Below are 22,404 nucleotides of genomic sequence, written 5' to 3'. Positions count from 1 at the left end.
CCTGCCTCAGAGGGATGCAGTTCTTCTGGCCTCAGTTCTTTAACTTGCTGCTGCTGCACAGGAGCGTCTCAAGCATCCAAATACCCCTCTGTGTCCTAGTCACATAGGCATAACAAGGCAGCAAAGGAGAAGGTGTGAAGGAGGATGACCACTGCAGGAGTCATATCAATAGCAAGATGCAAAGACTATCATTATTACCCTGCACTGCTGGGTTTCCCAAGGAAGTCCCTGCTACCAAACAGCTCTTGGAGGGAAGGGAAACCTTTCAGAAAGGAGCAGGGCCTCATGGAGAGACCTGCTGTCCTGTTTCCATCTGCTGGTGGGGACAAGCTGGAACCCAGGTAACAACGACTGATGAAAACCACTTATTAAGCATGTTTCAGTGTTATGAGCAGGCAGCTGGGTGGGTTACATTTCAGCTTTTTCTCTGTGTTGATAAACCAGTCAGCACTGACTCGCACACACTGACACGATGGAAAAGATGGCGGCAAGGCCTAGGTAAGCACACAAACTATTTGCCAAGGGCAAAACCCCACTCACCACCCTCAACTGCAGACTTGCAGTGGCTGTTTTGGGGCAGGACTGAGAAGCCTGTTGAGGACTGGTGTTTCTTGTGTAAACACCCTCTCACAGGCAAGTACTGGGGCTCTGTCAAAAAAACAAGATGATTGAAAAGATAAAGTACTCGCGTGGTCTTGAAAGAGCTGGGTTTGCGAAGAATGCACGGCTTCATTAAGGAGATTTTGCGGGTTAAAGCATGTTTAAGCTGGTAAAATTAAAGAGGGGTGAGCCCTGATGCCCAGGCAAACACCTGAACTCATCGCACTCCTAAGGCAAGATCTTGGAGCTGACAGAGTTTCTGCTGTGGAAAGCAGCAGAACAGCAAGCTGTGTGCAAAATGCTTTAATTAAACCACAGAGGGGAGCGAGTGAAGGCAGATGTTTCTCGGGAAGGAGAGCATCTCGCCGTGGTTTCTCGCAGGACCTGTCTGAGGCATTTCAGAGGGCGGCGGTTCCTTCAGCCGGGAGCTCTTGCCGAGTACCAACCCTCAGCACCTTACTTCAAAGGAGAAATAAAAATGCAAAAGCATTACCAAAAAACAAAACAAAACAAAACAAAAAAAAACAACAAAAACAAATAAACGCCCCACCGCATTTAAAACGTGGGGCCCTTGGGCGGAAAGCCCCAGTGAGCAGCTGAAGCTCCCGGGACGCTTTGAAGGTCAGGCGGGAGCGCAGTGTGATGTGGGCCTCCCGCCCTGGCGGCCTGCCATGGCCCGCCTCAGCGGGCCCCACTCCTGCCGGGGCGGGGAGCCCAGCCCGCCTGGGTCGGATGTCCCCATCGCCTCTGTCGAGCCGGTTTTATATATCTTCATTTTTGTTCTTTTAAGTGTTAAATTGATTTAAAGCGAATGTCAAGGAGGCACAGAGAGAGAATGAGTTCTCAGCAGAAAGCCTGTGCGTTTCTAGCTGTTCCCTGCTGTGGGCAAAAGGGGCGCCAGGGGATGCAAGAGGGAGGATTTTGAAGCTAATTATTTACTGGTTTATAGACTTGTGGGTGTTTCAGCCTGGCAGGTTTGATAAGGAAACCTGGAGGTTCAGTGAAAGCAATTAGCACAACTTCTGTGATGTGTTACTGAGTGACTGCGCCATTATTTATTCCCTGTAAAGCGATGGACGACTAAAAAGGGTTTTGTGTTTTCTGTTTGTAGGTGATCTGTATCAGGGTGGATGCAGTCAGCAAGAGGATGGCAAGCCAGTGTGGGCTCACTACAAAGCCTTTCCCTACGACATTAGGATGACTTGCATTTCTCCCCATCTTGTTCACTGTCCAGTACATTGTCTCGTGCTTTTATTCTGTGGTTATTAATCACAGTGATGATCCTTGGAGCCAGGTTTGTATTGGTGCTAGCCCTTGTCCCAGGAGAGGGGCAAGCATGCCCTGGGTAAAAGGCTGGATAGGCAAGGGGACAGACCATGGGGTGGATTGTGTATCAGCCCTAGCAGGCTGACAGGCAGGTGGAGGTGTCCACGCTGTTTTATATTGAAGAAGACAGTGGAAGAAGTAGCAAGGTTGCATTTACCTCCACTGGGAGGTTTCCTTTGCAGCTTATACTGCTTCCTGCCAGGCATGAAATCAAACCCCCTTGTATGCAAGAATAATTCAGTCCACCTCAAACCAAATCCAGCCCGCTCTGCAAATGAAACATGAGAACTGCTAAAAATAATCAGCGACAGGGCAATAAATAAATAATCCACCACTTTGTCCAGTGAGAAATACTTTCTGACTTGGTCATCCGAAAGTAATTGTCCTTGCTGAAACTGGCTAAGAGGTTATCATATCTACAGCGCATAGCCGAGCCTCTCGTTGGAAAATAGTGGGCTGGATATTTTTTGAGGTCCTTTCCAGATATGATTGTAAGGATAATGCTATAGAAATTACTTGAGAAGCCTTTCCTTTGAACGGGGAATGTTTGATAATTTTGCCTTTTTTTTTTTTTTTTTTTTTTTGGAAGTCATGAACACTTCAGAAGTTTTCAAGGCCAGTGTTGAATTGTTACAACTCATGGAAGTATCATGAAAGAAAAAAGACCAAAGAGCAGAGGATGAACAGAAAGCCTACTTTCTAAAATGTTTTAGTCTAAGCAAATACTAAAAATCTGTGAGTACCATTACAGCCAGAAAATGTAGTAGAAAGGAAAATTTTACACACAAAATGCTGTTTAGATTGGGACAACTGGTGTACTTGCGAAGGAGCAAAACCATCTGAAATAAACAGGCTATTCCTCTGAAAGAATACCTATGGTCTTCTGTAAGGGGAAAAAAAAAGACACTTTTAAGTTGGGAAATTCTTTAACTTAATGTGAAAAACCAAAGATATTCCAAGGACCTCTGGATGGCAGGAAAAATATAAAACTATGCCCTCTCAGGACACTATTAATCAGGAAAAATCTACACCGGTAAGAATAAGATTGCCACAGGCAGCACTGACCCTAAAGTCAATTTCAACACTTATTCTTAGGGCTTTAATTCAAGAATTTGCTGAAGCTCGAGTGGACTGAATAATAAAAGAGGAAAAAAAAAAAAAAAAGTTGTCTGTGCACTGTTTCACAATGTGACTGAACCACTGAACCTCAGTTGTGCTAATTCTTTGCAGCTGCCCAAGCAGAAAACCAGACCTTTCAGGTGTCAAGTTATGGGCAGAACAGGAGGAGTTCTGGCATCCTCACAGACAGGAAACTTCTGGGCAAGGGAGAGCCCAGAAAATGTCGAAGTGCCCAGTACTGCTCTCCCACATGGGCTTTGTAAGCACCAAGAGAAAAAGCACCCAGCAGGAAGGTAGACCGCAACAATGGGATTCCAACAACCAGGCCATGGGAAGGCCTGGCAAAGGATGTGGCCTGACTTCACTCAGCTCACCAAGGATTCAGTTTTATCTATTTTAGATAGGAACAGAAAGTAGGGGTCTTTGATGCACTTGCACAGTAAAATTAGTGTAGAGGTTAAAAACCTCTTCTGCTCCATAGTCCTGCCAATGTACGTCATTCCTCCCTCTGCCCTCCCTCCCTCATGCTGACTAATCCTCTAAATCTTTGCCATTTGAGCTCTCCTCTTGGTAATTTTATTTTTTCTGTTTGAAAATACTTGGAGCCCTTCTGATTTCTTTGCTTTATTGTATTTCCCTTCAAACAAATGCTCTCTGATAGAGTCTGTCTCTGACGCAGCACCTTCCCTTCCCCTAACATGTTCTGTCTCTCGATGGGATAGACCCTCTACTTCTGCACATCTGCTTGGATGCGTGAGCTCACATGAAACCTGACACAGTTGAAAACTTCTTGTCCGTGCCATTCATGCTTGCATATCAAGAAATCTTTGTTCATGAACACAATGTATATATGTAAGTGAATTAACATTTTTTTTTTTTTCCCAAATGCCATCTTCAGTTTTGTTTCCCAAAATTGTAGAGGGTGCAGTCAATCAGATAGGATAAATTCAAATTATTAGAGAATGTTTGGGGCACTCAAGTGAAAAAAACAAACAAACAAAAAAAAAAAAAACACAAGCAAACAATAATGTCATCCTTAAAAGCCAGGGCTCTTTCCCAAGAGGCTGTATCTAAAAATATCCCAAATTGAGACATATCTGCTCTGTGCTGTCATGAGTCACATAAAATCTCCAGGAAATCTGAACAGGTATGTGAAATGTAGAGGATTTATATAAATCAGCTTGAACAGAAAAGCACGATCCATCTCAGCTGCCACAGAGCTGCTCTCCTGCTGCAGCTTCCTGGGATTCTGCTGAGATAATCTGCCTCCCAGTCTTTTCCTTCACTTTGACGGCAACAGGTGAGTAACACTAGCTCAGATGAGGAATGCCCGGCAGCCCTAGCGCTGGCCCATGCCCAAAGCCAGCCCTGGAGAAGGCAAGTTCTCTGTGCGGGAGGGTGGGGTTGTAGGAAGGCGCTGTTATTTCCTGTTCGCTTAGCTGGTTGTTGTTCAGTTTGGAGTGTGAGGCTGAAAAGGGAGAGATTGGGAAAGCAAAGGCTGTTTAGAAATTTCAAGTGCCTTCATGTTCTCAGTGCTTATAAAGGAATAAGCTGGATACTGGTGAGTACCAGCGTGAGCAATCCAGGCTTGCCCGTGCCGTGATGAAGTGTGTGACATGGGAGGCATGGGGAAAAGGTCAGCGAGCCCTCAGGGATCTGCTGGAGGAACAAAAATCCCTGGCAGAATAACTATTTAGTTGTGAAAAAGGCATCACTTAGTTAGGAAAAGGACATCAAGTCAAGTGTGCCTGCTGGTGGCTGTGGGAAGAGGTTGTCATTTGTTACTGTGAGCAGAGTCACTCCATTTTGAGGGACAGCTGAGACAGAAGCATATTATATCCCCTCTCAAGCTTGTAGCCTTTCATAGTTTGCCCTTGTCATGCAGGTGACCTGGAGATTTGTACCATCAATATAGCCTGTCACCAGTGAAGGTCTGTGTTTTATTTCTTAAATGAAAGGAAAAGCCTGTCCTTCCTCTCCAGGAAGAGTGAACAGCCCCTCCTCCTCCCAGCCATGTGCCTGAATGCACCAGTCCAACATGGCTGTGCTCGGCTCCAGGGAGGCAATGTCTTCAGGCTGCAGCCTAGGGCCCCCGTTGGGAAAGGACCTCACTGAAAACCGTCCTGCTGAAATCTGGTGCAATTCCGATAAAATGGCCCAACCCATCCTGTAAAGATTTCTGCTAAAAAAAAGATCTTGAAATATTCACAGGGGAAATGACAGGAACTCAGGCCTCCCTTCCCACCCAGGCGGGACACTCCCTGTCTCTTTTTCCCTCCAGCCCACTAAACATGCAAGTATCCCATGGAAAGGGCAAGGGTTTTAGCAGCAGGAAATCTGAGCCAGAGCCAGAGCCAGGGCAGGCTGAGATGGGAGCCTACCCCTGTGCCAGTCTCAAGGGAGGAGAGCACCCCGCTGCTGAGGTGGGATTGCAGCAATGTGTTGTACTCCGAGCTAAACTCGTTGTGGGAGTATGGAAATGTAGGGTCAAGTTCAGAGATTGCAGTGGCAGAAAAAGGAGGAACAGAGCAATTCCTTTGGCCTGAGTGACATTTCACCTATATATACTAGCTGTAAATCTTATCTGGAATCTTGAGAGGCTTTAATGTGGTTTTTCTCATTTACATTTAAGAGCACATCCAATTAACAGAAACAGCAGCTGAAATGCCTGTTTTATAAGGGGGCAGGGCTGAGCAGATTAAAAATGTATAGGATTTCAGATTATATTAGTCCCTCTACTGCTCTGCTCTCCCAAGCCACGTATCTCTTCTCTGATCAGTGGATGAGATATAAAGAAAGCACTGTTTTTATCAAGAAGGCGAAGCTGTCATGTTTGATTTTTACCTCGTGGTTTGTAACACGTCAGTTCCTGGTGAGACGTAGTCTGCATCCGGCTTTTGTTTGATGCCTTTGCAAACTGCTGAACATCACAAGAAGGTAATAAGGCATGTGCTGTACAAGCTTTACATGCTCTGTATGCACACAGAGCAGTAATCTGCATGTAGATGACAGACTGGGGAAGCCAAGGTCTTGGGAATTGTGTTCCTAACTCCCTTAGATTCAACCGGGAAAAACAAACAAGCAAGCACAATCCCTTTAATTTGTGGAATTGTACAGACCAGTGGCAGCAGGATGCAAGCAGCAAGTCTGAGAAAACGAGGTGCCCTGAGCAGAGATGTGGCAACATGTGGTGGCTGGTGCATCTCCCCCCTCCGCCAGGGTTCCTTCTGGACACTGCTGCCACCACCTCCCGCTTTGTCGGTTTTGCAGACCATCACCCCTTGTCCTGGGTGGTGGCAGCAGCCAGCAGGGTTGTGCAAGCTCCCTATACCTTTTGCATAGCTCTGAGATTCATAAAGACGTTCCAGACTCCAAAGAAAGCACGGAAAGCCTGTTCAGCCTGTATGGAAGAGCTGATGTTGCCACAAGGCAGGGAAGGGGCCTAAGAGCTGCCGAGTGATCTGGCCAGTCATGGGAAAGATCACGGAAAGAAAGAAGCGAGCAGGCTTTGCTCTGGTCTCTGGGAATCTGCAGTCACTCTTGAGCTGTAAACTACTTGTGGCAGGAACTGTCATCCCTTATGAGACACAGTGGGTGGCGTAGGCCACATAAAATACATCTAAATCCCAGTTCAGTCCAGAATGTAAAACTGGCTTAAAGTGAAAACAGATCCAGACTCGGGGAAGGGAAGAGCTTCTTAGACTGCAGTCATCATCTTTGGGGTTTAGCAACTCCCTCGGGGCCTCTGTCAGCGGGTCGTCCTCGCTGCCTTGCCAGGGCCTTCTGCGTGCTCCGACCCGGTGACGCAGCGCCCCGCTTTTATTCCTCTGGGCCCTGCCGGGGGCAGTGACAGGCAGCTGCAGCTGGGCTGGGAATGGAAACCTCCCGCTGGCACTGCCCCGCGCCGAGTGCCGCTCTGTCTGCGGCATTTTCGGTCGGTGCCTGATGAAGACGTTTCCCCTTCTCAGCTGTTTGTCGCTGCTCTGTCTGATGCCAGGGCTGCCCTCAGATCTGCTGTCAGATCAGGGCAGGCTCTGCGGGAACTCGCTAATCCCCTTCAGGAAAGTTCCCGTGGCTTATTTCAAACGTGCGGTTTGAACTGGTTGATCTGACCTGGTCGGTCTGGCTGGCGGGGCCGGCAGAGCCCTGACACACGCGCTGCCACGGGTGAAGGTCGGCTTCTGCTCAAGGGCGGTAACGAAGAGCAGCTGGTTCTGCTGCTTCCCGGTGAGACGTCTGCTTGCAGCCTTAAAATCATTCAGCCCAAATCCCGTGCAATTCTGGGTTGTTTCCTGTGCAGTTTTTAGTGCTTTTTGTCCTTCCTTAGGTTAAAACAGGACTTCTATTGTTTCTCTGGTGAGGCTAGTAAAAGCTAGGAGGACATTTGTCTTAAATTGCCCCTTTATATCTAATTATACACCTGGGTAGCAAAGTAATTTATCTTAAAGAAGCAGATGGGGGTGAAAATGCGACTGTTTTGGAGTTCTGCAGCACAACTAACAGATGCCATTTTAACCGTGAGCTGTTTTTTTGCTGTAGCACAGTTTATCTTGCTCAGGAGAAATTTCAGGAAGTTGTGCAGAGCAAAAGGGTGCAGCTTGGCTGTTCATTGTTTTCATTTCTCCGCCTCTTACATTACACAGGAAAACAAGGGAAAATATCCTCTCTCTGGGACCCATTCCCATGTTTCTCATGAACCCAAAGTTACTCTTCCTGAAATAAAATGTCTATAAAATGAAAACTGAGGGAATAAAGAATACGTTGGGGTAAGACCACGTTCAGTGCAGCGCACGTATTTCACACTGGGCTGAAGTTTATTTCTCCCAATTCTGTAGCATTTAAGGAATGTCACTAATATCTATACATAAATAACTTTCCATGATGAACAATATCAACCTTGAATCTGAAACTCATTCACACTCAGGAATATTCAGCTAAAACTGTGTCTGTTTTCATACAAAAATAATTAAACTTGGGAATACTTTTTTAAAGCCATATAATGGTAATTATCCTACACTCACACAACACATTTTATGTCTGCTGAAAGCCAGACCACTTTGTGAACCATTTGAGTCCCCTGCCTTTAAGTTACTTCTCTCCAGCTGTGGCTCCTCTCTTCCATCCTAGCTCCTCTGCTGAAGTGTACGTGCTCACAGGAATCATTAGACTGAACCCTCTGTGCCAGGCCCTGGGTATACTTGTTTTAATTGACAGTTTATGAAAATTCAAGACATTTTATATGATAGTGGCAAACTCCTTTCTGCAAGCCCCGTGAGAGGCTTGGCAACCCCTGGCAGAGAGGTGGAGAGAACAGCTAGGGGCAAGTGCTCCTTAAACATAGCAGGAAGGTTTGCTGAAGCCTGTCTGTCAGGGCTGCCTGGACTTTATGTGTGGTGATACACAGTCTCTGCACGCAAACCATTTTACACAGAAATGCCTTGATCAAGGCCAAACATTGCTTCACTGAAGAAGATACTCAGATCTTCATTTGAATTCTGAAATGCAGGTTGCTCACCAAGTACAAATAATGGATGACCCTCCTATATGTCTATCTGAATAGCTTCAACTTCCAAGTGTATGGAAAGCTTTGTTGTCAGATTAAAAATCTCCATAGATAAAGTCATGTCTCTTCCCTTCCATGGATAGCATTTGCAGCTGACTCAGCTGCACGTGACTCACCTGATGCAATAACCCTCTACTTTCAGGACCATCCTGAGTATATAGGGAGGTAAAAGTAGGGAATCTGTAGACAGAAGGATTGGTGTAGTTGTTGCTCTAGATAGATCTGACCTTCCCTCAGATAATCCTGCTATGCAGGGAGCACTGGGCACATTGGTGTGTGCTGTGTAGGTGGCCAGAGTTGTCCATTGCAGCCTGTGCATATTAGGTAGAATTAGTGGTCACACAGAGGTGGACTTCAGAGCATGTGCCCTTCAAATCTGATACACCTGGGGTGCTTTGGATCTACTGTGCAAGCACTGGGTGGGTTCTTCAGACTATGGACACAAAGTGTCATCATGGAGTTGAGATGAACCAGGTTTACTCTGCGACACAATCGTGGTGTGGGTTTCCTGAACTAAATATGCCAACCTACTGCGGGCTGCCCTTTTGGTCCCTGTATTGGCACCCCCCAGCACATTTTGTTACTGGTAATCATGTGGCCTTAGAGTGGGTTGAATCAGCTGGCTGGTGCAGCTGACCGTGCAGATACATAAGCACTAGTGCTGATACAGGGGAGCTGATGGGAGCAGGGCAGCAGCAGTAGCACATGCCTAGATCAACAAAAGCCAACTGTGACACTGCACCCTTGGTGATTTGTCTGGGATTTTAGCATGTCAGACAGCCCAGGCAAAATTATGGCTGGAGCTTATTGCTTGATGAAGCTGCTGGAGATCTGACACAGTGGACAAACTCCTCTGCTTCTGTCTGGGATCCTGGGACAACTGGTAGCTCTGGATGGAGCTGGACTGCCCTCAGGATGGACTAATCCCTGTATGCCATGAGAGACAGGATCACTGAGACCACATGGATGGGGATACATGGAGACAGAAGTTACACCTGGTTTGAATAATTGAGCTGTTATCTTCTAGGTGAAAGTACTGACCAGTCCCAAGAAAAGGATTATATTGATTTCTAATAGCTGTAGCATACCAGGTGAACATATTTTTCTAGTAACACATCTGCTACAGTTCTTACCTCAGGCAGTGAAATCCTGGGTCTTGGTGCTTAATCCCTTTTGATTCTCTGTCAATTCATTCTGTGATGACCCCCAAATCTGACAAACTATATAGCAGACCAGTGATTTTGAGCCTTCACTTGCCATTGACTGCCCTGGGGGTTTGGTGGTATCACTGGGCTTCTCATTTAGCTGCCACAAACTACAAACAATTAGTGTTGGTCTGGGGCTTTCTCTAGAGGGGCTCTGGTCTACCGTGTCTTCAGAAATACTTCTCCTCCTTCAACCTTTTGGAATGATCATTCAGTTGTTAAATTTTCCCTTCGCTTCCTGTTGTGTTCAATAAATTCCTATGCTTAAAAGTCTCTTGTTGACACTAGCCATCTGTCATCTGGGGGAGAGGAGAAGACACAGGAAAGACAAGTTAAGTGCCGGATTGTGGGTCAGAAGTCTCTGTAAAATCCTTGCAGAAGCATGGTGAAAAGGGAGAGAACAGGAGTGAGAACTGGGGAAACTTCTTCAGGCATTTGTTTCTTGGCTTGGTGCCCAGCAGGCACTGCATCAGGCAGCTCAGCCCGACAGCTTGTTTTCGCTTCTGCATGCTACTTCATTTTCTGGCCTGGGACGACATCTGGCTGGCGTGTTCTTTCCCACACCCCAGGAAGAGTGCTCTTTTTAGCTTGTTACTGCAGTACTCGGCTTTAAAATCCAGTGAATCAAGGTGTAAAATAACATGAGACTGGCTTAAAAATAATGAGATTTAAGTACAGTGGAGCTTTGATTTCATTTGTCTTATGGCTTAGAAACTTTTAGTATACATATTAAGTATTTTTCTGCTTTCCACCATGATTGTGAGTGCTTGGAACTCACTTTAAAAATAAAACAAACAACAAAAAACAACCCCTACCACCACCCACACAAAACCAACAAAAACAACAAAACAAACAGACCCTTAGGTTGGTTGGGTGAGCTTAAATGAAATACATTCCCTCCAAGAACAGCAAGTATATAGCTCAATGTCAGCGACAAGTTAGCACTATGAATATATTAATTTTTGACCTCTATGCACACATCTAAGAGTTAAAAGCATAGTGGAAGGATATTGGAATGGTTTCTCTTGAGAGTAGAGCCACACAAATATCAGCTTGTCCCGGTCGATATTTACTTCATTATTGACTCATTTATGGATCTAATTAAGCATTGGATCTCAGAAGTACTGTGTACTCTTCACCCCTGGCATTTATGAGACCAGACTGGACAGAGGCCTGCCCCAGAGGTGACCCTGCTTGGAGCAGGGGATCAGACAAGATGCATGAATGTTCTGTGATGCTGTAACTCCTGCCCTCATAGACATGGGTCTAAGTATCTGGGATTTTTACCTGCATTCCCTGCATCCCACACAGCACACTTTTGCTCATGGTTGATGTATGAATGGCCTCCTGGGTTCCTGCTTTGTTCCTCTTGGAGCAGGGATTTCAGCCGTCAGCCTGGCAACCCATAATCTCATAAGATTTTACCATACTTGGTGAAAAGGCCATCCAAGATGGCCTAAATCTAATGTCCTCTTCCTTTAGGGTTGATCACTTTTATGTTCTGTCATTTGGAAGATGCTCATGAGTCTCCTATTGCATGACCAGTTACTTCATGTTAAGCTGTGTGATCCATGTAGACTATCTCTTTCCTCTGACTAAGCTTAAAGTGTTACATTTTTTGGGTATGGGATTCAATGGGTTGAACAAAACACAAGTAGAGAAATAATGATAGAAAGGGAGGGATACAGAAGAAAAGAGTGACAATTAACTCTTGGGAAAAGGGGTTTAGGAGTGAACTGAATCCCCAAAGGAGTATTTCTGGAACAGTGATTTTCAGTCTGAGATTCATGGAAGACTTTCAGGATCATCTTCAAAGGATCACTTGTTGAATATAAACCCTTGTATCCTGCAAGGTCATGTGTTTATGAAATTTAGAAAGATCTGGAAATTTTTTAGGGATCTGCAAACTATAAAAAATAAAAAGCCACTAAAACTCTCTAATAAAGTAATAAGATTGGAGTGAACACAGAGAGAGGCTGCATATACCATCACTGAGTGCACTTCAAAGCCTGAGCTGGTCATATGCCAAGAGAGAAGACAATGTCATCATCACCCACTTGGTCCCTGAGCAGGTAAGGAGAGAATCAGTGTCTGTCCCAACTGGGAAATGCAGCAGCCTGTCCCTGGGAAGCACTGCACTGGAAAATGCTTTTCAAATGTTAGGCAAGCTACTCATCCACATTTACCAAGATGCGCCTTGTTCTCTGTAGTCTATGTCAAATGAAAAGTTGTCAAACTCGATAGCTCTCCATGTAAGCTGATACACCAGCGGTTCAGCCTCTTGATTTTTCCCCGTTTCTGAGAGGCACAGGAGGTTACCTACGCATTGTTTTTCTTGCCTTGATCTCCATAAATGCAAATGCAAAGCTGCCCTTGGCCGCGAGCGCCGGGCAATACCCCGACAAGGCTGGCCGTTAGATGGCAGCACAGATATGCTCAATATCCCTTGCTCCAGGTGCTGCTCCAGGAAAAGGCCCTCCACTGCTTTCAGCATCCCCAAGGTACCTCGTGGCTGAAGAATTTTTAGATTACTGAATGCAAAATTAATTAAGGAATGTAAAGGAGGAATTTCGTATTATATTACAACAGACAAAATAATAAAGTGGTAGCACATATTAACCCAGAACCTTTTTCAGAATTACTGAGTGATTTTATCTCATATGCTTCTGAAGCACATGGGGAGTTCAGCTATACAGAATAAACCGGCTCCTTTCTTGATGATGTGTATAGCAGCTGATAGCCTAAAAGCTCCTCCAGAAAACTCCGTCTATTTGATGCCCCCAACTATCTCAGCTCATTGCCTGAGAATCTTTACTATTTCACATTCTTTTTTACTGCCATTTGAGAAACACAATAAATACAGTCAGACACTTAAATGAGCCTCAGAACACTCCAGCGACATTCCAACTAAATTCATTTTATTAGTGGGAAAAATGAGGCAAATGGAGAGGAGAGATAGCTTTCCTTTCAAACTTAAATGTCGTCCACCTAGCTCAGTGCTAATTTTGCATTGTGTTGGCATAATGTCAGATAAAAGAGAATCAAGGTGCTAATTACATTCCCTGAAGCCCGACATTTGTGCTGACATCCTGGTGCTTCACCTTGTGTCTTGTGAGAAGGCTGTGTTTGAGAGTTGTCGATGTAACGAGGTGCCTGGCCCTCTCTGGGGCAGCCTTTCTTTCTGCACGCATTGAAACCAGAGCGAAGCTCCTGCCTTTCTCAGCTAAGACCCCATGGGAAAATGCTGATTCTGTGTAACTAAAAATGTAACTGATATTCTAGATCATTTTCTGCTGTAAAAATAGGGAAATATTTTTTTAAAAACAATCAGTAATCATATCAAAGAGACTTCAATCTAGTATATAGGATTTTGACAATCTTGATTTTCTGTTTTGTCCTAATAATAGCAATTCAATAGACTACAAGTATTAATACACAATTATAATACATAATTGTTAATTATTAATGCATAAATCATATTCTTTATTAATAATTCTTACAGCTATATTAAGCTAAAGTAAAACTAACTTGCTCTTGACAGAATCAGGAGTAGTATCCCATATTGTTATGCTATTTTAAGACCAGGTTATGGAGGTAAAGTCAGGCCTCACTCCCAGATTTTTAGAGCTTCTTTTCTTCCAGACTGCCTTCCTAGGTGACTGAGCTGATGTTCAGACTTGGATGAAGGTCCTGCACCCCTGGTTTCAGTAAGTGGTTTGTGGCCACTATAGGAACCACTCCAAAAGGAGAGGAGATTTGTGGTGTCTCATTGCTCAATGTAAAGGGAGAGCACTATTTTTTAGACTAGATATTCTACTTTGAAGAATTTTGGTTCTTCTGTGAAAGTCTCATATTAAAATTCCAATAACGTCTGATAAGGATCGCAGGTCAGTGTGTTGTTGGCTGCAAATACGGCTCAATGGCAAATGCGTGCAGGTATTGCCAGTGACAGGCAAAGCTGGTCCATGCTGCGCAGAGCTCCCTGTGAAGGAGAAATGGGTAAAGCTATCGACTTCAGTGCAGGAGATTTTTTTTTCCTGTCTAGTTCTTATTTCTTTTTAAATCATCAGAGGTTGGGAATAATTCAGCCCCAGTCACAGTCATTTCTAGGTCAACCCCAAATACAGACACCACTGCATCAGCATCATGGGACAGATCCAGCATCCACTTGCCACCAAAGTACCTACCTATTGCTGGTGCAGGTTCTGGGATGTAGTACATCTGTGGCTCCAGGAATTTTGCCTTTAGTGGAATTTCATGTAGTGAAATTCGGGGGAATCAGTTTCTGAGCTTTACTGTGTACTCCAAATCACCTTCTGGAGGTTTCCAATCTATTTTTGAATATCTGAAATGCATTGCCTGTTACAATGAACAGGACTCCAACAACCTCCACACCTGGCAGGTCTCTGTTTAACTGTAACTAACTTCTAAATAACTTACAATCTTCTTCCTCTTATTGTAAAGCTTTATGCCAAAGTAACCAGGAGCTTTATATTGCCCAGATGTGTATAGTCGGATACCAAAGGATGCAGATGACTTACTACCAAGGTTCTTAGCCCGTAAATATGATGCATGCACACAAATCCTTGTCCAGATGAAGGGACTGGATTTTGCTCAGACTTTGCATACCTCAGGAATCTGTGTGGGGACAGGCATGTCGGAGGTGGCCAGGCTTGTGTTTGTGAGGTGGACAGTGATTCCAACAAGAGTAGCTGTTACCAGAGATGAGCTGGAGAAAAGCACTATCACACTTTATTTTAGTATGCTACAAAATTCATTGTTGAACTTTATTAGGTACTTTAATACCAAGCATACTTTAAAGTAACAAAAATTATTGTTATTACTTTTTTTACAGAAAATCAGGTATTTCAACAGTTTTCTTTACAGTCTTTGTTGACTTAAAAAAAAATTACAGTTGACAAGTTACAACGGAGTGGAATGGGAAAGTAGTAACATTTTAAAAAGTAAAACATACTATTCATACTGAATCAACACTTAGTGATGTACGTCCTTGTAAGTCTTTCCTTCTGTTTAGGTACAAATGGTACATTTTCACTGACCTGGCAGGGTTGCAAGGTCTTGTGATGACACTTTTTTTGCAACATTTCTGTGTATTTAGAAAGGACTTTTGTGTTACACAGTCACCATGATGCAAAACATAGTAGTCCATAACAAAATAATATACTACAGAGAAACCCTGTTTTGGTGATTTCTGTCGCAGCTAAAGTGCCATGACTGCAATAATTTGGGATAGACGTAAACCGAAAGACCCAAAGAAATGTTGATACAATGGCACATCCAGATAGCAAAGCTTTTTGCGGGCTTTTGAGATGACAACGTGTGTGTGAACCAACAGGAGCCGTGAATGAAGACAGGCTTTGCTGAGACACCATTCACAGGAACTCCTGGGTGCCTGGCTTTTTAGGATGTGTGTTTTCCAGCTGACACTGGTTGGGCTAATCACAGATTAAAAAACCTGTTTGAAGTGGGACCTTAATGACTTCATGCATCCCCATGTGTAAATTACCTGGTTTTCTGCCCACTTCAGTTCAGTAGCAGGTGCTGGGAAAATGCTTATGGTGGCTGATTGATTTGGGTGGGATCTTTTTACCAGCTCTAATGCTGGTCCTATAGAAGTCAAGGGAGTCTCCTACACACAGTTACAAGAACAGATTTAGATTAAAACAGTTTTAAATGCTACCCAGCTTCACATATAAGTTTACTTGGCAGACATCCACATCAATGTTCAGTTTCTAAAATAAGCAGAGCCACAGTGGTACCTTGGTAATTAGATGAAAGAGTTGCCTAATTCCTTTATATATTTATTGACAGTTTGCTTGCAGATAATTTTTCCACCAAAGATTATTATTATATTTTTTTTTTTTTCTGAGACTCACACACCAAATCCTTGAATACTTTGTGTTGTGCAGCGAATAGTTAAAACCAGCTTTGACCCATGCTTTACTCATGTCCTCAGTGTATCATGGTATTTAGGATCAGCAATAACAATGAATGATTATTTTAGCCATTTCCCCTGAAAGCCAGAAAATGATGTGATAGGCTTAAAAAAAAATTGCCGAAACTAGCACTGCAGTGCTCTTCTGGGGCTGGACTCGGCTGTGGTGGACAGGAGGGAGCAGGAGAAGTGCTGGGAGCTGCCCGGTCCTGTCCCAGGGGGAGATGCGTGCCATGCTGGGTGTGTTGGAGAGGAGCAGAGAGGGAGCTTCCGCCTCCCTCCTCCACCCTGTGTCTGGTGCACCCAGCTCTGTCTCCATACCCTGTGTCTCACCCAAAGCTCAGTGGCTTAGGAAAGGAGGGGATTTGGTGGGGAGCTGGCTGAGCCCCCCGCTGAGCCCCTGTGTGAGTTGCTGGCAGCGTGCGTGCGCTCCTGCTCTCTTCAGTTACCTGTGGAGCTGAAGGCCAGAAGGGATCACTCGATCACCTAGCCCGATGGCATAACAGAGGCCAGAGGTGTCCCTTAGTGGTTATGTGGCAGAACAAGGAAAAGAACAGAAATGCCCTCACAGCCAGCAGCTGCTTTAATACATTTAAGGGGTAAATTACTTTTTCCTATGAAAAAGAAATCAAGTGCTTTTGTTTTGTTGCTTTAAATGAAAACAATTCTATGTTGCTTGGGAAATTATAGTATCATGATATTCAGTCAGACATATCTTATAGTATATATGCTTCATAGAACTAGAATATAGGTCAGAAATAATTTTCCAGTCTTAAGTTTGTTACAGACATAGATTAATTGGAACACATACGCAGTAAAAATTGAGAAGCTTTACAGTTTTAGTCAATGTATTATACACTGAAGTAAATGAAGTGCAGAAATATAGCATTAAAAGTTATGCTTTTTCCACTAGGAGATGGAAACATTCAGAGAGTCTATTTATAAATGCTAATTTAAGAGAGATGTCCTATCAACTTCTTGGCTACTGGGATAGGAATAGTCTGGAGTTAACTGCCTCTCTACTGTGAAAGGTTTTAAAGCTTTTTGCTTTCCGTCTGAATAAAAAAAATGACATTTACAAACTTCTTCAATGCATATATATTACATATGTTTATCTAGCAACAACTACACCCTTTTTAATTTATTCCCCAAATGTGACTTTTCATGCATGTCTTCTGGATGCTGTATTCAGCAACAGTTTCTAATGAGCTGGTGTGTAATCCATGATTGCATTTCTCTTCCGAAAATCACTTCCACGTCTGGCTGATCTATGTTTAGAAGGTAGCGCTTACCAATCAGGCATTTTGCTCTCGTCAGCGTTCTTCTCTCTCGGAGGCCCTTTCCCAAGCTTCTTCCCATTTTAATGTTGATGTACAAAAGCTGTTATTCGGTTTGTTTTGTGCTCATTCTAGTGAGGATTGGCTTAGAAGGACTGTGCAAAACAGAGAGAAGAGAGAAGCTGGTTTACTGCCAGCAAACATAAACATGTTCAAACTGTACTTGGCTCGGGCTGAGCGTCTGATCAATATTCAAATACACTTTGTTATTTGTATTTCCATTTATCAGGGAGAATGGCAAGTTTAATCTTCAGCTATGACAATGATTTGTAATCTGGAATTCTTAAAAATCATCTTTCATCAGTGAATCAACATGTGAAGTCGAAATAATCAGACTGCTTCATTTAAAGTTTGAACAATATGAAAATTAAGATACAGTGCATACCGGGCAGGAATCACATTCGCTGGAGGAATATCATGAATCAAGATAAAATCCTGACGTTCCTGTTCCACATCGATAATTTTTCACTCCCCTGAGCACACAATGCACACTTGTAAACAACATAAAGCAGCGTATGGTGATAAATTTCAAAGGAACAGACCCCAGTGAGGACAGAGGTGTTTTCAACCCAATGCCTGCCATAAAAACTAAAGCTCACCCATCCAGTTTTCCTGTACCATACACAGAGCTGTGTGTGCAGGACAGCCAGTGCTGGCTGTCGTTACACTGCGAGCAGGGTGAAGAAGGCTCCCCCAGCCTTGCTGGAGGTGACTGCACATAAATCAGTGCAGGAGGGGACAGCTCATGTGAACAACAGTGTAATTAGAAGGTCTGTTTACAGGCACCCATGTACGTGTGCTTGCTCTCACCATCATTTGCTCTCCGGGCACTCAGCATGGCATGGTTGTGCTCTGACAACCTCTGCCAAGCACACGGGAGCTGTGCTGCTTTGCAGGTGCACGTACGTGTGCCAGCAAATGCAAAAATGTGACTACTCTAGGGCTTGGCTTTCACCAAAATGAGCTCTTCAGATCAAAATGAGCTCTGCAAATACGTCATTAGCTAAATTCTCATGGATGGCTTGTGCTAAACTACGCAGTCCTTCTGCAGGCAGCCTCCTCATTGTCTCCTATGGTCAGTGCTCCTGCAAGCCCACAGCCTGCAGGGGAGGACAACCACCTTCATCATAACACAGAGGCCACTGTGGGACACTGCTGGGATTCGGGACTTGAGGAAATCACAGTGTTTGTAAAAATAAAAGAATAAGAACGGATTTATCTCTGAAATGGCAATGAACTAAGACTTTCAGAACTAGAAACTCTTAAACACATTAGAGACAAATGTTTGATTCCCCCTGAAGTTACATGGACCAGCCATCTTCTCCCATCCCCACCAATTCCTGGGACTTCTTGGCCTGTTGCCAATTCTACCATAGGCACCGGGGAGTGTGAATTCCCGGAGCAGGGGTCGGTGGTGCCATGGACCTGGGAAACCAATGGTGGCTAACCCAGAGGTGTCCTGCTGCAGGCCCTGCGCACCTGCTTCCCCCATCAACTTCCAACAAATTGATGTTTTTCAAGCAAAGTTGGTTTTGGCAGGAAAATTCTGACTTGTTATAGCCCACATGTGCTCAGCAATTATCTGTAGTCAGATGTATTTCACAAAGAAGACATTTTTAATTGATACTGCTGACACTGCAAACTAGGAAATAAATTATCCAAGAAGCATGAGATGAGCTTAAGGAGGGCCCTGAAGATGAATGGATCTGTTTTCCTTTTGTCAGAAAATGAATATGCAATATAGTGTGCACTGTGGTAAAAACATTCTTATGAACTGAGTACATAATGGGACTAAAAATTTCAAGTTTTGAAAGACAAAATGCTATTGATAGCTCCAGGAGCTTCCTTTGTCCCTTTAAAACATGTAGCATAAAGGAAGGATAAAGAATGAATGAGAAATGCGCATATTTATGATAAATAAAATTTATTAAAATAGCCTAAGTTGGGAATTTCAGTGTCTTTTACTAATACAGTTATTAATGTAATTAGTATGGTAATTATTAATATAGTTAAGTAGCACTGCTAAATACAAGAAAGAAAAAGTATCTGAACCTCCAACCTATTTATTTGCTGAGTGAGGGATCATTTTTTGAGACTTTTGAAGAGTGTGCCTGTGTTATTCAAACCCTTAAGAGTGTTCATTGGATTTCCAGCAGTGTTTGAGTTGTAACAGTGTTGGCGTTGCTCAAACCTTTATTAGATCTTTTGACCAATTTTGTGCACAGGTGTTATAGACATGGAAATGAAGGTTAATAAATACCAGAGGTGCCTCACTGATAAGGCAGAAATAAGTCATTCACATCCAGCTTCCCTCAGTCTGGTTTGTATCACATCATAGGCTCTTGAATTTTTCTAGCGCTGTTGCCTAGAAATCAGGTAATGGAAGCAGTCTTTTTGAAAGCCGTATTGCCCAAACCACCTAGGTACTATGCTGTTAAATTGTCTATTTAAAGTCTTGGAAGGCTGCCTGTGAGGCTGACATCCTGACAATGCATTTTTTACTCATGTTTGAGCCGTTCAATTAGGGAAGTCACTTCTGTTGATGGCTGGGGTGCAGTCACCCTGTGAAAGATTTACAGCACCTTAATGTTTATGTACATTTTCAGAGAGGCCACCAATATGTCTTTGTTTTGAAGATGAAAACACGTACTAAGATTTCGAAGTTGTTTCCTGCCAAGGTATAAAACACCGACTGAGCTTCAGGTAGTCCCCTGCAGGCTGTTACTGTAAAGGCAGTCAGATGGATAGCAAATACACAGAGAAAGGCACACCTTCCACGTCTCAATGTATTTTCTCTCCAACAGACTTAACACTTTATCCCACTAATTGTCACCAGACATATTTATACAATCTTTGCTGGTTGTTTGACTGGTAATCTAGAAAATAACACCTCTCCAAGAGCTAACCTTATATTGCTGTCTCCAAACACACACAATTAATGTGATTTCCTGAGCTAAAGAGCAACTGGCATTCATTGTCACACCAAAATCAGTGCTGCTCCAAAATCACACCAGCTGTCAGGAGCCCATGGGTCATGAAGCACCAGAGATCGGCTCCCAGCATCTCCCTGGTATTCCTCTAACCCAGGGAGCAGCATTATAGCTCTGGAAGACTGGCACCATGTTTGCTGTATGGCAGGAGATGAAGGAGGAGAGGAACATTGCTGTTGAAGGTCTGCAGCTGAAAATAAATACGCTGAGGCACCTTGGATAAAACAGCTGCCCAGGCAGTAGGCCAACACAAAGGGGTTTTAATGAGGTGCTTCGGGTTCTCGCCTTTCTGCTTGTGATCTGGGTCAGCTCCTCGTAACCACAGGTAGGTGGTTTTGTTGTTCACATCACAGTTGGTGCAATGCTAAGCATGCTAAAACTCCACTTGTAGCTACTGCACTCCAAGATTCAAACAGCAATGTGCAGTCAGGTCCTGGGCAACTGCCAGATGCATATAATTAAAAGGCAAGAAAGGCAGGCAGATGCCCAGCAGCAGGGGGCAGATGGTGTTCTGTCTCCTCTTATTTCTTGAAGATATTCCCTTTAAAGCACATAACAAAAACTATTTAGGTTGCCTGAGAGAAAGATTTTATTTTCCTTGTGATGAGAGAGGAATAGGGGGTTCTTTAAGTATGTGTTCTCCTTTACTTACCTGCCACGGTTGCCTTTTTCTGCATGATGAATCCTTTGCCCTGGCCTTTTTGGGTGTTGTTATGCATTTATAGAATCACAGAATCATTAATGTTGGAAAAGCTCTCCAAGATCATCTGGTCCAACTACCCCCCTACCACCAATGTCACCCACTAACCCATGTCCCTAAGCACCACGTCCAACTTCACCTTGAACACCCCCAGGGGCGGTGATGCCACCACCTCCCTGGGCAACCTGTCCCAGTGCCTGACTGCTCTTTCTGAGAAGAAATGTCTCCTCATTTCCAACCTGAACCTCTCCTGGTGCAATGCCCTGAAAGCCACCCTGGGGCAAATATCATGCTCTCAGTAAACAGGCGGGCATCGGCTCAGGTCCTCTCCTAATGTCTAAGTGTGATCCTGGTAATCAGAGCTGAAACCCTAGCACGACAGTCCTGGTGTATGGTCAAGAGATGAGCAGGCTGTGCCTACTGCTGCACCACAATGTAGACAAAGGAAGGATCGAGTCTCCCCTGTTGAAAAGGAAGGAAGAACGGACAGAAATTCCTGACCCATTTTCTAGCAGCTCCCTTCCTGGTGTTTTACCATTCAGCATCTTCCAACAAAATGTGATAAATAAGCTGTCCACACCAGAGCTACCTGAGTGTGTTTCCTCCTCCCCTGGCAAGCCAGCAGGCAGAAGCTGGCAGCTGTGGCTCTGCAACCCCTCACAGTGCCTGGGAACACGGGGTAACGAGACTGAGAGAGCACACAGCAAGCCTCCAGGAACTGCTAAAAGTTCTACAAAACTTTGGGATTGAAAGTGGGATGTTTTTGTCCATACAGCTTAAGAGGAGAAGCTCGTCTCGACAGAAGCGCATGTGAACTGGCTTTTCTGCTGAAGCACTTCCTGGCAATAAAATAGAATCAAATCGCATAAATAATAACAAGGTTTTTACCAACTCAGCATGCAAACCTTGTGAAACCAGATCTGAGAGGGATGATAGGACCTATTTGACCTGCTGCGTGGTATCTTGTGCATCTTGCTAGTGGCAGCAGCTGAAATCCAGGGGAATGGGCTGTAGGAAATGTTTGTTTCCAGGGCTGTACGAGATGGTGGGAGCACCCAAGAATTTTCTAAACATCCAGTGAAAGGATGCCCAAGCTGTTTTGCACACAGAAGGCTCAGTTCATGGCTGCACAAGGGCATTTCTAGTATCTGAGAGGACTATTTCAGGGCCACGAGGAAGCTAATGGTTGGAATTAACCACTGAACAGAAGAATGCCATCTTAGTAGACACTCTTTTCCAACAAGAAAGAGAAAAATGGCTAAGGATCCAGTCAGAACAATTTAGCCAACCTACTGGTGTCCGTGTACTACTTACAGCCATAAAAAACTCATGTACTGTCAGTCACAAGAATAAACCCAGTGCGTTGCAGGTAATCTGCAGACCCCAAGCTGCCCTCCTTGCACACTCGGTGCTCCCACTGACTGCCCTGCTGGTCACATCCTGCCCTTCACCGCCAGGCCCTGGCCACTTCTTGTTGTTTTAAAATCCAATTCTTACTTTTTTTTTTTCTTTTCTTTTTTTTTCTTTTCTTTTCTTTTCTTTTCTTTTCTTTTCTTTTCTTTTCTTTTCTTTTCTTTTCTTTTCTTTTCTTTTCTTTTCTTTTCTTTT

General features: G+C 44.1%; 1 protein-coding gene and 1 long non-coding RNA gene across 7 annotated transcripts in view; one reads left to right on the top strand and one right to left on the bottom strand.

Annotated features, from left to right (window-relative positions):
- The first annotated feature begins 4,449 nt into the window (after nucleotides 1-4,449).
- Nucleotides 4,450-22,404, top strand: part of LOC118161405 — a 20,741-nt gene continuing 2,786 nt past the window's right edge. The window contains exons 1-5 of one of the 4 annotated variants that reach the window (XR_004748034.1): nucleotides 4,450-4,606; nucleotides 5,861-5,982; nucleotides 7,689-7,811; nucleotides 14,278-14,361; nucleotides 17,336-17,701. This is a non-coding gene — a long non-coding RNA (uncharacterized LOC118161405). Of the gene's footprint in view, nucleotides 4,607-5,860; nucleotides 5,983-7,688; nucleotides 7,821-13,883; nucleotides 14,252-14,277; nucleotides 14,362-17,335; nucleotides 17,702-22,404 lie in introns of those variants that run through there. The other 3 variants (XR_004748030.1, XR_004748052.1, XR_004748012.1) reach the window with 3 other exon arrangements.
- Nucleotides 14,544-22,404, bottom strand: part of LHFPL3 (LHFPL tetraspan subfamily member 3) — a 249,386-nt gene continuing 241,525 nt past the window's right edge. For all 3 annotated transcript variants that reach the window (XM_035316146.1, XM_035316067.1, XM_035316084.1), the window contains one exon: nucleotides 14,544-17,201. Coding sequence is in view for 1 of the 3 variants with exons in the window: in XM_035316067.1 (XP_035171958.1) it covers nucleotides 17,173-17,201 (29 nt within the window). In the remaining 2 variants the exon portion in view is untranslated. The remainder of the gene's footprint in view (nucleotides 17,202-22,404) is intronic.

Source organism: Oxyura jamaicensis, chromosome 1, assembly GCF_011077185.1.
Source record: "Oxyura jamaicensis isolate SHBP4307 breed ruddy duck chromosome 1, BPBGC_Ojam_1.0, whole genome shotgun sequence".
In the NCBI taxonomy this organism is placed as follows: domain Eukaryota; kingdom Metazoa; phylum Chordata; class Aves; order Anseriformes; family Anatidae; genus Oxyura; species Oxyura jamaicensis.
This window is presented reverse-complemented; position numbering and strand designations above follow the sequence as displayed.